The 13,628-nt window shown below is 36.9% G+C and overlaps 1 protein-coding gene across 3 annotated transcripts in view; it reads left to right on the forward strand.

The window, feature by feature from the left end:
* Nucleotides 1–13,628, forward strand: part of LOC121326785 (F-box-like/WD repeat-containing protein TBL1XR1) — a 67,042-nt gene that overhangs the window by 44,657 nt on the left and 8,757 nt on the right. Inside the window, exons 3-11 of one of the 3 annotated variants that reach the window (XM_041270284.1) lie at nucleotides 4,979–5,081; nucleotides 5,645–5,790; nucleotides 6,085–6,310; nucleotides 6,616–6,748; nucleotides 8,656–8,797; nucleotides 9,386–9,449; nucleotides 9,564–9,661; nucleotides 11,851–11,911; nucleotides 12,106–12,227. In XM_041270284.1, the coding sequence (XP_041126218.1) occupies nucleotides 5,024–5,081; nucleotides 5,645–5,790; nucleotides 6,085–6,310; nucleotides 6,616–6,748; nucleotides 8,656–8,797; nucleotides 9,386–9,449; nucleotides 9,564–9,661; nucleotides 11,851–11,911; nucleotides 12,106–12,227 (1,050 nt within the window). In that variant the 5' untranslated portion in view covers nucleotides 4,979–5,023. Of the gene's footprint in view, nucleotides 1–4,978; nucleotides 5,082–5,604; nucleotides 5,791–6,084; nucleotides 6,311–6,615; nucleotides 6,749–8,655; nucleotides 8,798–9,385; nucleotides 9,450–9,563; nucleotides 9,662–11,850; nucleotides 11,912–12,105; nucleotides 12,228–13,628 lie in introns of all 3 variants that reach the window. The other 2 variants (XM_041270283.1, XM_041270286.1) reach the window with 2 other exon arrangements.

Consider the following 13,628-nt stretch of genomic DNA (forward strand, 5'->3'; position numbering starts at 1 on the left):
CAAAAGCAAAATTACAGGAGTAATGTTAAACTTGTATGGATTATTCTGTCAGTTTGGCAGTCAGGATGTTAAACCCTGTCCAGTTGAAATCCTGTTTGTCACAAGTGCTAATCTGATCTGGGCTCTTGAACACTAGAATTTGTAACAGTTAATCTGTGATGACATCAAGTCTATTGGTTTTCTCTGGTCTGCTGATTCTCTTTAGTACAGACTGATGCATTGAAACCTGTTAAATTTAAAGCCCCCAACCTGATGGCTATCCGAAAGTCGATAGTGTTTCAGTTGTGATTTAATCATCAGTTTTGTCCGAGTGTAAACAAGCACTAACAAAATGAACAAAAACATTTACCTTTATTCTAATTTTGCTGATTTTGTTTTGGGAATATCACGGTATTTCAGTAATTACACTGTCATTGAGAAAATTGAGTTGTCTTGTGCATATTTGCTAGCTCTCAGAAAAAGCCATCGGAACTGTTATATAGTATTTCATTAAACTGATATACTGTATGGGTCTCCCTCAAAGCTAACAAGGATGTTTATGAAAAAAGACCATTAATCCGGTGCTTGAGATTTAATTAAATCTACAGGGAGAGACTTTTGGGGCCTGGGAACTTTACCTTTTAATCAACACTCTTTCATCTTGTAGTCTTTTGATAAGATTAAGATTAACAGGGCCCCTTTTTGATTCCCCCGTTTGGTACAATATGCATTTAGAGAAAGCTATTTGTCCTAAAGTAAACAACAATGCAAGTTTATATATGTTGGTTTTGAATGTTTTTTTTTTTTTTTTTTTTTTTATCTGAGACAAGACAAATATTGGTTATGATTTATATTAGTAACTATACTAACAAGTTACGTTAACCTTTTGATTGCTAATGTAAAATTCTGTTGAATTCATATTGTTACTTGATACAGAGCAACTGAGCTGTATTACATTTTCTGAAAGCTTTATAAACACTCATTTAGTTGTTTGGTAAAACCTACTGTAGGCTACTTGAGCAACAGCTTCCTTTTATCTAAGGTAACGAAAGTGGGGTGTAGTAAGCAGCATTTCTTGCTTAAAGGCCACCGCACACTAGACCCTCCCGATAAGACACTGACTGATTTTGTTGTGTCGTCTCGTCGGTGGTCAACCCGCCAACAAGCTAAATCCATCGGTATCGTGTCATGTCAGTTTCAGCCTCACACAAAACCGACACGTCACTAACACGACAAAATTGTGTCATGTCTTATCAGGTTGGTCTATTGTGTGATGGCCTTAACTGTTTCTAATTATACTTTTTGTTCTGTGCAGTTCCCCTTTTAACCCTTAGTTTTTTCAGATTAAAACAGTTTTAAAAGGCACTGAATCGCAAAGGGACATTCAGTACTGCATCTCCAGCCAAGCCCCACTCCTTGTTTGCTGTATTTTTCACATACCTCTTTATAGACGTGCATACTGATAAATCCTCTCCTGATCACTCGTTTTATCACCAAACTCCTCAGTAATGCGATCCAAGTCGCGCATTATTATATTACTATAACATCTCAAAAAGCTCTGCAAGTGTCTGTGATATTCTTTGTGCACTGGATACGGAAGCAGCTGTCGTCTTTGTTTGTGTCCGTGTTATCTCTGTGGTGGAGGGGCGTGTGTATTGCTCAGATCTGCCCCCCTTATTATTATTTTTTTTTTCAGCTTCTCTCAGCTTCTATCAGTCTCACTCAGCCATTGAAAGGTTTTCTCAGCTTTTTCCAGAGAAAAAACGACTAGAGACCTGTGCTTGACTTCTTTTTGATTGGATTTAAAGGGGAAATTGTAATGTCAGAGCTGGTCCGACATAGGACTGCAAAGGGTTAATTCGGCTACTTGTGTCTTTCTTAATTTGCTAGCTTCGGTTTGTGTAAAAATCCAAATAGTGTTTTGTTATAAAAATAAAACAAAATAGAATTGCAGAGGGGGTGTTGGGGATGTGTAACCCCCTGAGCTGCAGGCACTGAACCTGTACCAAACAGCATATATTATTGGCATTTTTAAATGCTTGGTCACTAACAGGCTGTCGTAGCTCGTTTTATTTTAGCACTGTTATGGAGCGATTGAGACCGAACTTGATTACCATTTCATTATGTTTCAGCCAATCAATAAAATGTTTTTATTTGTTTATTTTCAATGGAGTTTTTGCTTCTGCTGTAATTATCAATTTAAAATTAACAGTCAGTTTTTTTTCCCCTCTCTGTAAATTCGTGTTAATGAAAAGTAAACAAGAACCATTCTTTAAAACTCCAGTTTTAAAATAACTTTTCTCACAGAAACAGGCCCACCCATGGCATTAAAACAAAGAAAGGCAAGTCTATGGTTATTGTTTATAGTGATTTTTTTAGTTTATTTGCATGTTTTTCAGTCAGCTGTACTGTTTATTGCGTGGTCTGCCGAGATTAAAAAAAAATAAAATAAAAATAAAAACTCAGGTGGTCTGAACAAAAGTGTTTGAGAACCACTGCTCCAGAACATTCCATTCATGCTTTGCTTTGTAGTGCGCTGTGTGGTCAAGTTGGCACTGTTGGAAACAGACGGGTCAACTGAGGGTAGGCTTTAATCTAAATCATTGGGGATTAACAGGAATTTTTGGACCGAGGTACCCCTTTTGTTGTACAGTAATTTAGGAGGATGATATTGGAGTTTTTAGCAGCATCATTTTTAAGAAAATACTATAGTCCATTCATAGTTGTTTTACAGGGACTTTTTGAAATGATAGAGCATTGTGTTAAAGCGTTTCAAAATCTCAGTTTAAACTGCTTTAATGTTAGCTGTAATTTGACAGGCAACAGTATGTATATTCTTTGGCTTTTGTGTTTCAGTTATTTTAGTGCTACTCTAGCCAGCAGCTGGGAGCTCTTGTATCCATGCTCTCACATCAATACCTGATTCAGACTATGTGCTCTACTTGATCTTTCCTTGAGACTTCAATTAAACAACAAAATTGTCTCCATGCATGACACCGTCATTAAAAAGCTTAGTCAAGTATTAGCATATAATGTTATGCAACTGTATCTTTTTGAAAGATGCAGCAGGTGTAGCAATACATTATTGCTTTCAGTCCCAGAATGTTTTAAATTCTTCCAAGGTAAGTTATTAGGCATGAAGCTGACAAGGTATTTATTTAGTTGCGTTTCAATACTATCCCTAATACTTATAACGTGTTCATGTATTGCAGGGATTTTTTTTTTTTTTTTTTCTGTGTAAAGAAAACCGTATAGATGGTCTGGTTCATCTAGCAAGACTCTTGGATCATTGTAATGGTAGAGGTGTAATTGGTGGGTAGATTGATGGCAGCTTAGTAATGATACCTTTTGATTTATAAAATGATCAAAGCAGAGTAAATATAGACATATGTTTGACTTGAGTGATTACCATTATGCTTTAAACAGTTGTTTTTTTCAGGAACAAAGATCAGTTCAAATTGTAAAAGTGGGATTTTTTAAAATAGTTTTAACATTAACTTGAATCTATCATCTCTCTCTCTGTCTATAAAGCATATGGTACTTTTGTAAATGCACTTTGGAATAAAGAACAGATTTTTGGATAGCTAAGCATTGCATTTAATAACTGTTGTAGAAGCGGCAGTTTGAATTCTAAATCATTAACCTGCATCTCTGTTTTATATTGCAGTGCCCTCATCTGGTTGTATATTGCATAACTGCACCTTGAGCTTATAGATTTGTCCTGGAATTTTCTGCTAAGTTATAGGGTCTTTTTGGGCTTCTTGCATAATAAAACTGATCTGTAAGCTCTAAAGTCAGCATGTCTGATTTTGTAAAGGGGGGGGGGGGGTTTACATGATTGATACCAAAGATACATAGATTAAAAACTGTTAAGATTTTATAGTTTCTTAGACAGTTAACACATTATAAGAGTTAACAATGTTACATTTGAAGTAACCACCACCCGCAGTGTTAATGTAGACTAATTGACCCTTGGTCTGGGGAACATTGATTTGTCAGAGTCATTTGGGAGAGTTAAATTGACAAAAAAAAAACAACTTTGTGCTGTAGGGCTGTTACGATTAGGGCTGTTTCGATCGATTCCATTCCTCGTATTATACATTAATCGATTCAATAATTACATTTTTGAACGTGCATAGTTAATAACATCATTTAAGTTTATCAACGAAACTGCACCGAACGCCCTGCCTTGCTATTTACAGTATTTCTGCCAGACAAGCAGTGGGCGTGCTCTTGTTTCCCTGCTCATGTTAACCAGCATCTGATTTGCTGGGCCCATCCTACCAACGAATCAGTTTTGAAAATGCAATGCAAGTTCGCAACTCTGTATATTCGGTGTAAAAAAAAAAAAAGTGTGCTGCCATGGATCCAGATCAGGGATGACAGGCTTGTATTCCTGGCAGTGTATTAATTGGGTTAAAAAATTGAGCGAAATTGTATGTGGATGCTACAATCATCGATATTTACGCAAACGATTACAACTGACAGCCCTAATGTGCTACTGCCCCCCGAAATCATCACCCAGACCCCAGAAAAAACAAACAAACAAAAAAAAAACTCCTCCTCACCACTAGATGGTGGTACTCCAGTTGTAGCTTTGTATTTTAAGGAAAGGCGGTCAAGCCATTTTGTTTTAAAATATGTCTGTTTGAAACTTACACCTGTCAGTAACTTGTTTTATAGAAACTTAAATATCAGTGGGTAGTGTTTTTATTCCACTATCCTTTTATTCACGGTAAATCATTCAAGCCACTGATTGTTTTAAAAATTTAATTTTTTTTTTTTTTCCCCTAAAATATTTTAAGTATACAGAGTTGATTTCTTGTAATACAGATGTCATCTGTGTGGTTGTGCTAGAGGTAAAATCAGTTTTTAAAACCACACTCGGAGTAAGTGTGTATACATACTGTTGTATTAATAAGAGGTAGAAAACACAGCAGAATGTGTTGGTATCTTGCTGAAATATAAACGTGGCAATGTGCTTTCCTTTTATCTGCAGGCTTGTGTCCTCTGTGGTGACCTCATGGTTTAAGCAGGAGTAAAGATGAGTATAAGCAGTGATGAGGTCAACTTCTTGGTGTACAGATATCTACAGGAGTCAGGTATGTTTACACACTGTTTTATTGTGAACTGGATTAACTGTTGTAAATATATTTGCTATGAGATCCATTTACCTCCTTCCTCATTAGCTTTATTACTTTTACATTTTGCTAGTTCTGTTTTTTATTGGGGGAAAAAAAACCCAAAAAACTGGTGCCAATGTATGATCAGTAAACGTCACATCTGATGGTTACTATATGAATAGAAGATAAATTTACTTTTTTCTTTCTGAAATGACATTGCTACAGTTTGGGAACCTCTGTAGTAATCCATCAGTGTTACCTAGAACACATTTAAATTAGCTGGCACAGTTTATTGGCTGTGAGTGTACAATTCTGTACTATTTTTTTTGTCAAGTAAATAGCTGTAGCAGGTGTAATGTTTTAACTATTTTAATGTCATAAGGGGATTATTTAAAACTCTCTCTCTCTCTCTCTCTCTCTCTCTCTCTCTCTCTATATATATATATATATATATATATATATATATAAAATATATACACACACACACACTACTATGTAAAAGCCAATATTTAATGCTGGGTTTTTTATAATGTTTCTGCCAGGGTTCTCCCATTCAGCATTCACTTTTGGTATTGAGAGCCACATCAGTCAGTCCAATATAAATGGTGCCCTAGTGCCCCCTGCTGCTCTCATTTCTATCATACAGAAAGGCTTGCAGTATGTAGAAGCAGAAGTCAGCATCAATGAGGTAAAAAAGGGACACTTCTTAAATGTATATTTGTTTTTACTTTTGTCTTTTGTCTGACTATAATCTGATTTTGGTTTATTTTTTATTGAAAAAGCCCATTAAAAAATATATTTTTAGGCGTTTTAGGCCGATATTCTCAGTTTCTTTGTTCTGTAGTCTGTTGTTTTTTTTTTTTTTTTTTTTTTTTAACCCCCCAAATATTTAGGAATATTGTAAATAGATTATTGTTTTGTGTTTGTTCTTGGCATAAGAAGTACGAATCATTGATAATTGGAACTTTTTCATTTTTTCCAGGATGGTACCCTTTTTGATGGCAGGCCGATAGAGTCGCTTTCTCTAATAGATGCTGTGATGCCTGATGTGGTACAAACCAGACAGCAAGCTTACAGGGACAAACTTGCACAGCAGCAAGCAGCAGCAGCAGCTGCAGCCGCTGTCGCCACAGCCAATCAGCAAGGAGCTGCAAAGAATGGGGAAAATACTGCGAATGGGGAGGAAAATGGAGCACATGCCTTAGCAAGTATGTGTGTTGATTGCTATCAAATGCATTTTAAACATGTTAATAGAGCAGAGTAAGAGCATGACTTAGCATGTGCTCCTGTAACATTGTAGGGCATACATACTCTGTTATCACAGGGCCACCACGTTGCCATGACCACGTAAAATGAGGCATACAGCATGTTACAATGTACAGAAAGAATAGTTACACAGTGCAATCAAAAAGGTTATTTAATGAAAGCGTGTTTATTTCCTTAGAGTAAAAAGTAGATTTTGATTTTATGATATTTGACTTAGTGTTACTTAAAAGTGTATTCTGTGTTTCAGATAACCATGCAGACATGATGGAGGTAGATGGAGATGTAGATATTCCTCAGAATAAAGCTATGGTATTGCGTGGCCACGAGTCCGAAGTTTTCATCTGTGCTTGGAATCCAGTCAGTGACCTCCTTGCATCTGGGTAAGACAAGACCGTTGTTTATGAATGCCTGTTTAGCTTTGCTTAAATCCATTGTGCTCGAGTATGTGTGAGTGGAATTAACTCATCTACTACTTTTTCTGGTACAACAGTGCCACCATCAGGTCATTCTGCAGTACTGCTACAACTGTTAAATCTAATGGGCATACTTTAGATTTGATAAAACAGCACCCAGATTTAGAAATTTATATATATATATATATATATATATATATAGACACACACATACACACACACACACTTGGAGATAAATAAAGAAATCATGGAATCGTTTTGTTTAACTAAATTTTATCCAAATTTTTTGACTCAAAGTAGCCACCTTTTGCAGATATAACAGCCGAACACACTCGTGGCATTCTTTCTACAATGGAAATCAAATATTGTTCAGAAAGTTCTTTCCAACACTGTTGTAGAAGTTCCACAAATGTGTTGCACTTGTAGGTTGCTTTGCTTTCACCCTTCTGTCCAGTTCATCCCAAACCAGCTCGATGGGGTTTAAGTCTGGAGACTGCTGGTCATTCCATGATATGAAGCCTACCGTCTTGTTCTTTTCTTCTAAGGTAGTTCTGACATAGCCTGGAGGTATGTTTTGGGTCATTATCTTGCTGTAGGATGAACCCCTGACTAACTAGGCGTATACAAGAGGGTATTGCATGGTGCTGCAAAATGCTGTGGTAGCAGTTTTGGTTCAGGGTGCCACTCACACTGTGCAAGTCGCTGACTCTGGATCCAGCAAAAGAGCCCCAGACCATCACGCTTCCTCCTCCATGTTTGACAGTTGGTGTCACACACCGAGGAACCATCCTTTCGCCTACTCGACTGCGTACAAAAACCCTGCGTCATGAACCGACGATTTCAAATTTTGATTCATCGGTCCATAAGATATTCTTCCGGTCTTCAGTAGTCCACTGGCTGTGCTTCATGGCCCAGGCAAGCGTCTTTTTCTTATTTTGCCATCTTAGCAATGGCTTTCTTACTGCCATTCGACCTGTCAGACCTGCAGCTCGAAGTCTTCTCTTCACAGTTGAAACTGAGACTTGCTTACTTCGACCAGTGTTAAGCTGTGCTTGAAGCTGTTGTCCTGTGAGCCGCCTATCACGCAAGCTGTTGACTCTCAGAAACTTGTCTTCTGATTCTGTTGTGGCTTTGGGTCTGCCAGACCTCTTCCTGTCAGAGTTTCCAAGTGCCTTTTGATGGTGCAGGAAACTGTACTCCCTGATACCTTGGCTTTCTTTGCAATTTCTGTAAAGGAAAGACCTACACTTTTAAGGGTTATAATGGTCTGTCTGTCTTCCTTTGTTAATTGCCTTTTTCTTGCCATTATGATAACAATATACTACTTCCTGCAATACAATACTGTCCAGATAATGCTTAAGAGGGTGTAGTAACACAGTCTGTTCCAACACTGCTTTTATACAGACAGAGGGTTTGTAAGTAATCAACAAAAGTTGGGACACCTGTAGGAATTGTTAGCATCAACTTTCAAGGCTTAATTTACTTCCATTGCTGTAGAACAGCTGTAAGTTGTTAACCCATTACTTGTTCCCTGAAAAAGGCCTTTTTGTATAACTGAAATGTACATTATTTTTCAGTTTTTGGTAACCTAAACTTTTTTTTTTTTTTAACCTCTGGCAGTTTACCGCTTACCTTTGTACCATTTCAGGTTATTCACTGGACTTGAACTGCTTAAATTTCAATAAAAACTGGAAAAATGGGGGTGTTCTAAAACTTTTGAGCAGTGTGTGTGTGTGTGTGTGTGTGTGTGTGTGTGTGTGTGTGTGTCTATATATATATATATATATATATATATATATATATATATATATATATATATATGTAAAGGCAGACTGATGGGCATAATACATACTGTGCAATTCATTCATTCTTAGGTCTGGTGATTCAACAGCACGTATCTGGAACCTTAGTGAGAACAGCACCAGCAGCTCGACTCAGCTTGTACTCAGACATTGCATAAGGGAAGGAGGACAGGATGTACCGAGTAACAAAGATGTCACTTCATTAGACTGGAATGTATGTGGTGTTTTCTATTGAAGTCAAAATCTTAGTAATTAACACAAGCATGGCTGTGGGATTCTGTTTTAAGGCTACATAGTTCTGACTTGAGAATAGCAAGTTAGAAGCTTTAACCTATAAAAAGGGTTGTTTTGTTTGTACAGATAGAGATTATTGCACACACAATGCCGAGTAGAAAGCCCTTCTGATGGAATTTTTGATCTCGTTTACCTGTATGCTCCTACATGGTTCAAGATAACTGTTCTATTGAAGCAAGTATTTTACTTGTCTCTCAAACTGCCACAAAGTGTCTTGAACCCCTCCTACTGGAAAATGTAAGGAATTCAAGAATTGATCTGGTTTTAAAATATTGCTCATTATATTTAATGTGTGTTTTCAACTCGTTTTATACATGGTTTTATACAAAGTTGTACAATATCTTCTTACAACGTCAGTTATCTGCATAATACATTTTGTAATGTATAGGGATGATTCATGTGGATATTTAAAATATATTATTTCAAGAGAATGCACAAAAAACTTCTGTGGAGTGAGCTAGTTCCCATTTCAGCAACAGTATTTTAAAAAGTATTTCATTTATTGCAGAGTGAAGGTACGCTACTAGCAACAGGCTCGTATGATGGATTTGCCAGAATATGGACTAAAGATGGTAAGCTAAACAAAAAAAAACTATTATACATTCAGTTTAATGTTCTAATTCTGTCATGTGATTTTGAAATAATAAATAAAAGAAAAACTAAAATGTGTACTCTTTCAATTTCAGGTAATCTTGCCAGCACCCTGGGTCAGCACAAAGGTCCTATTTTTGCTTTAAAATGGAATAAGAAAGGAAATTTCATTCTTAGTGCTGGTGTTGATAAGGTAAGAAATGTGATTTTTTAAAGTTAACTAAGAACACTATAGATGTCTTCCATACATAAAAAAATAACCGTTCTGAAAACTGGTTATTCTAGGTTTAAATCTAAAATTAAACCTTACGGATTTTCTTGTATTTGCTACATCTTGTAAAGCGCTTTGTGATGGTGTTCAACTATGAAAGGCGCTATATACAATAAAGATTGATTGATTGATTGAAAAATATTTTTCATTGATTTTGTAATGAACCATTATAGCCTGGTGTATCTTAATTGAAATTAGAAACCACAGAACTTACACCACCAATTAGGTCACTTTCAAGATTAAAACTTTTTACGGAGCGTCTTCTACTTGACCGTGTCTGCCTCGTCATTTAAAGAAAAAATTAACTGATCAGATGGAAGCCAGGAAGAGTTTCTGGCGCACAAATCGTGGCTAATGGCTGAAGTTTAATTTTGAGTACTGTTAAGTGATTACATTTTACAACCATTTAGTACAATCTTAATCTGTGTTTTATATATATATATACACACACACTACTGTTCAAAAGTTTGGGGTCACTTAGAAATGTCCTTGTTTTCCATGAAAACATACATGAAATGAGTTTGAATAGGAAATATAGTCATTGACAAGGTTAGAAATAAAACATATGATTTTGAGTTTGAATAGGAAATATAGTCATTGACTTTGCTTTCGTCAAAGAATCCTCCATTTGCAGCAATTACAGCCTTGCAGACCTTTGGCATTCTAGTTGTCAATTTGTTGAGGTAATCTGAAAAGATTTCACCCCATGCTTCCTGAAGCACCTCCCACAAGTTGGATTGGCTTGGCTTGATGGGCACTTCTTACGTACCATACTGTCAAGCTGCTCCCACCACAGCTCAATAGGGTTGAGATCCGGTGACTGTGCTGGCCACTCCATTATAGACAGAATACCAGCTGACTGCTTCTTCCCTAAATAGTTCTTGCATTGTTTGGAGCTGTGCTTTGGGTCATTGTCCTGTTGTAGGAGGAAATTGGCTCCAATCAAGCGCTGTCCACAGGGTATGGCATGGCGTTGCAAAATGGAGTGATAGCCTTCCTTCTTCAAGATCCCTTTTACTCTGTACAAATCTCCCACTTTACCACCACCAAAGCTCCACCAGACCATCACATTGCCTCCAGCATCTTTTCATTTGGTCTGCGTCTCACAAATGCTGTTCTTTGCGATCCGAACACCTCAAACTTAGATTCGTCTGGCCATAACACTTTTTTCCAATCTTCCTCTGTCCAGTGTCTGTGTTCTTTTGCCCATCTGAATCTTTTCTTTTTATTGGCCAGTCTGAGATATGGCTTTGTCTTTGCAACTCTGTCTAGAAGGCCAGCATCCCGGAGTCGCCTCTTCACTGTTGACGTTGAGACTGGTGTTTTGCGGGTATTATTTAATCAAGCTGCCAGTTGAGGACCTGTGAGGCGTCTGTTTCTCAAACTAGACACTAATGTATTTGTCCTCTTGCTCAGCTGTGCACTGGGGCCTCCCACTCCTCTTTCTATTCTGGTTAGAGCCAGTTTGCGCTGTTCTGTGAAGGGAGTAGTACACAGCGTTGTACGAGATCTTCAGTTTCTTGGCAATTTCTCACATGGAATAGCCTTCATTTCTCAGAACAAGAATAGACTGACGAGTTTCAGAAGAAAGTTCTTTGTTTCTGGCCATTTTGAGCCTGTAATCGAACCCACAATTGCTGATGCTCCAGATACTCAACTAGTGTAAAGAAGGCCAGTTTTATTGCTCTTTAATCAGCACAACAGTTCAGCTGTGCTAACATAATTGCAAAAGGGTTTTCTAATGATCAACGTGCCATTGGAACACAGGACTAATGGTTGCTGATAATGGGCCTCTGTGCGCCTATGTAGATATTCCATTACAAATCAGCAGTTTCCAGCTACAATAGTCATTTACAACATTAACTGTCTACACTGTATTTCTGATCAATTTTATGTTATTTTAATGGAGAAAAAATTCGCTTTTCTTTCGAAAAGTAGGAAATTTCTAAGTGACCCCAAACTTTTGAACGGTAGTGTGTGTGTATATATATATATATATATATATATATATATATATATATATATATATATATATATATATATATATATATATATATATATATATATTATATATAATTATTTTCTCAAAATTATTATTGTTTTGTCCACAGACTACAATCATTTGGGATGCACAGACTGGAGAAGCCAAACAGCAGTTCCCTTTCCACTCTGGTAAGTCATTGCATTTCTAATTAGCTTGGTCTGTTATGTGGCTGAAGAAGCCTACAAAAGTTGAGAATGAGGTCATATTTATATAATTTTACTACATGCTGTAAATGCTGACACGGAATAAGGGTCTACTGTACATTGAAGTGTGTGTGTTAATTTAAAATAATAATATTTTAACCTTTCTTATTTCTACACAGCACCAGCACTAGATGTTGACTGGCAAAGTAACAACACATTTGCCTCATGCAGTACAGACATGTGCATCCATGTCTGTAAACTGGGACAGGACAGACCCATCAAGACATTCCAAGGGCACACAGTAAGTATAAATTAAATGCAGGGAACATTTTCTACCCACAAAGAAAATATCAGCAAGAACAAGGTACTATAAATGTTCAAGATTTTCAGCGCCTTCCTATTAATTACCAAACCACAGAAATAATTCACGCTCACACACAGTATTATCTACGAGCAAAGAGAAGCGCAGGAAGCACACACCAATGCAGGTATCAGAAAGTCTACGTACTACTAGAACATAACTTTTCTGCATTTGTATTATTTTTTATTTTAAATGGTGGTGTAAAGATGTTGCCGTCTCTTTGAGTTTTAAGATAATGTGGTCACTTGTGTTGTAGGGATTTATGTTTCTATGTACTAAAAAAAAATATACAATTTATTCCCATTTGTTTGTTTTTAAATAAAAAATACCGCTTAGCTTTGCAACAGTGTCATACCCGCCTACCTTTTCTTCTTTCCTTTGTGTTCGTTGCTGTAACTTAACATGCAGTCCAAAATAATAATAAGAACATGAAAGTTTACAAACGAGAGGAGGCCATTCAGCCCATCTTGCTCGTTTGGTTGTTAGTAGCTTATTGATCACAGAATCTCATCAAGCTGCTTCTTGAAGGATCCCAGGGTGTCAGCTTCAACAACATTACTGGGGAGTTGATTCCAGACCCTCACAATTCTTTGTGTAAAAAAGTGCCTCCTATTTTCTGTTCTGAATGCCCCTTTGTCTAATCTCCATTTGTGACCCCTGGTCCTTGTTTCTTTTTTCAGGCTGAAAAAGTCCCTTGGGTCGACACTGTCAATACCTTTTAGAATTTTGAATGCTTGAATTAGGTCGCCACGTAGTCTTCTATGTTCAAGACTGAACAGATTCAATTCTTTTAGCCTGTCTGCATATGACATGCCTTTTAAGCCCGGAATAATTCTGGTCACTCTTCTTTGCACTCTTTCTAGAGCAGCAATATCTTTTTTATAGCGAGGTGACCAGAACTGCACACAATATTCAAGATGAGGTCTTACTAGTGCATTGTACAGTTTTAACATTTTTTTCCTTGATTTAAATTCGACACTTTTCACAGTGTATCCGAGCATCTTGTTAGCCTTTTTTTTATAGCTTCCCCACATTGTCTAGATGAAGACATTTCTGAGTCAACAAAAACTCCTAGGTCTTTTTCATAGATTCCTTCTCCAATTTCAGTATCTCCCATATGATATTTATAATGTACATTTTTATTTCCTGCGTGCAGTACCTTACACTTTTCTCTATTAAATGTCATTTGCCATGTGTCTGCCCAGTTCTGAATCTTGTCTAGATCATTTTTAATGACCTTTGCTGCTACAACAGTGTTTGCCACTCCTCCTACTTTTGTGTCATCTGCAAATTTAACAAGTTTGCTTACTATACCAGAATCTAAATCATTAATGTAGATTA

Source organism: Polyodon spathula, chromosome 14 (genome assembly GCF_017654505.1).
Source record: "Polyodon spathula isolate WHYD16114869_AA chromosome 14, ASM1765450v1, whole genome shotgun sequence".
Classification (NCBI taxonomy): Eukaryota; Metazoa; Chordata; class Actinopteri; order Acipenseriformes; family Polyodontidae; genus Polyodon; species Polyodon spathula.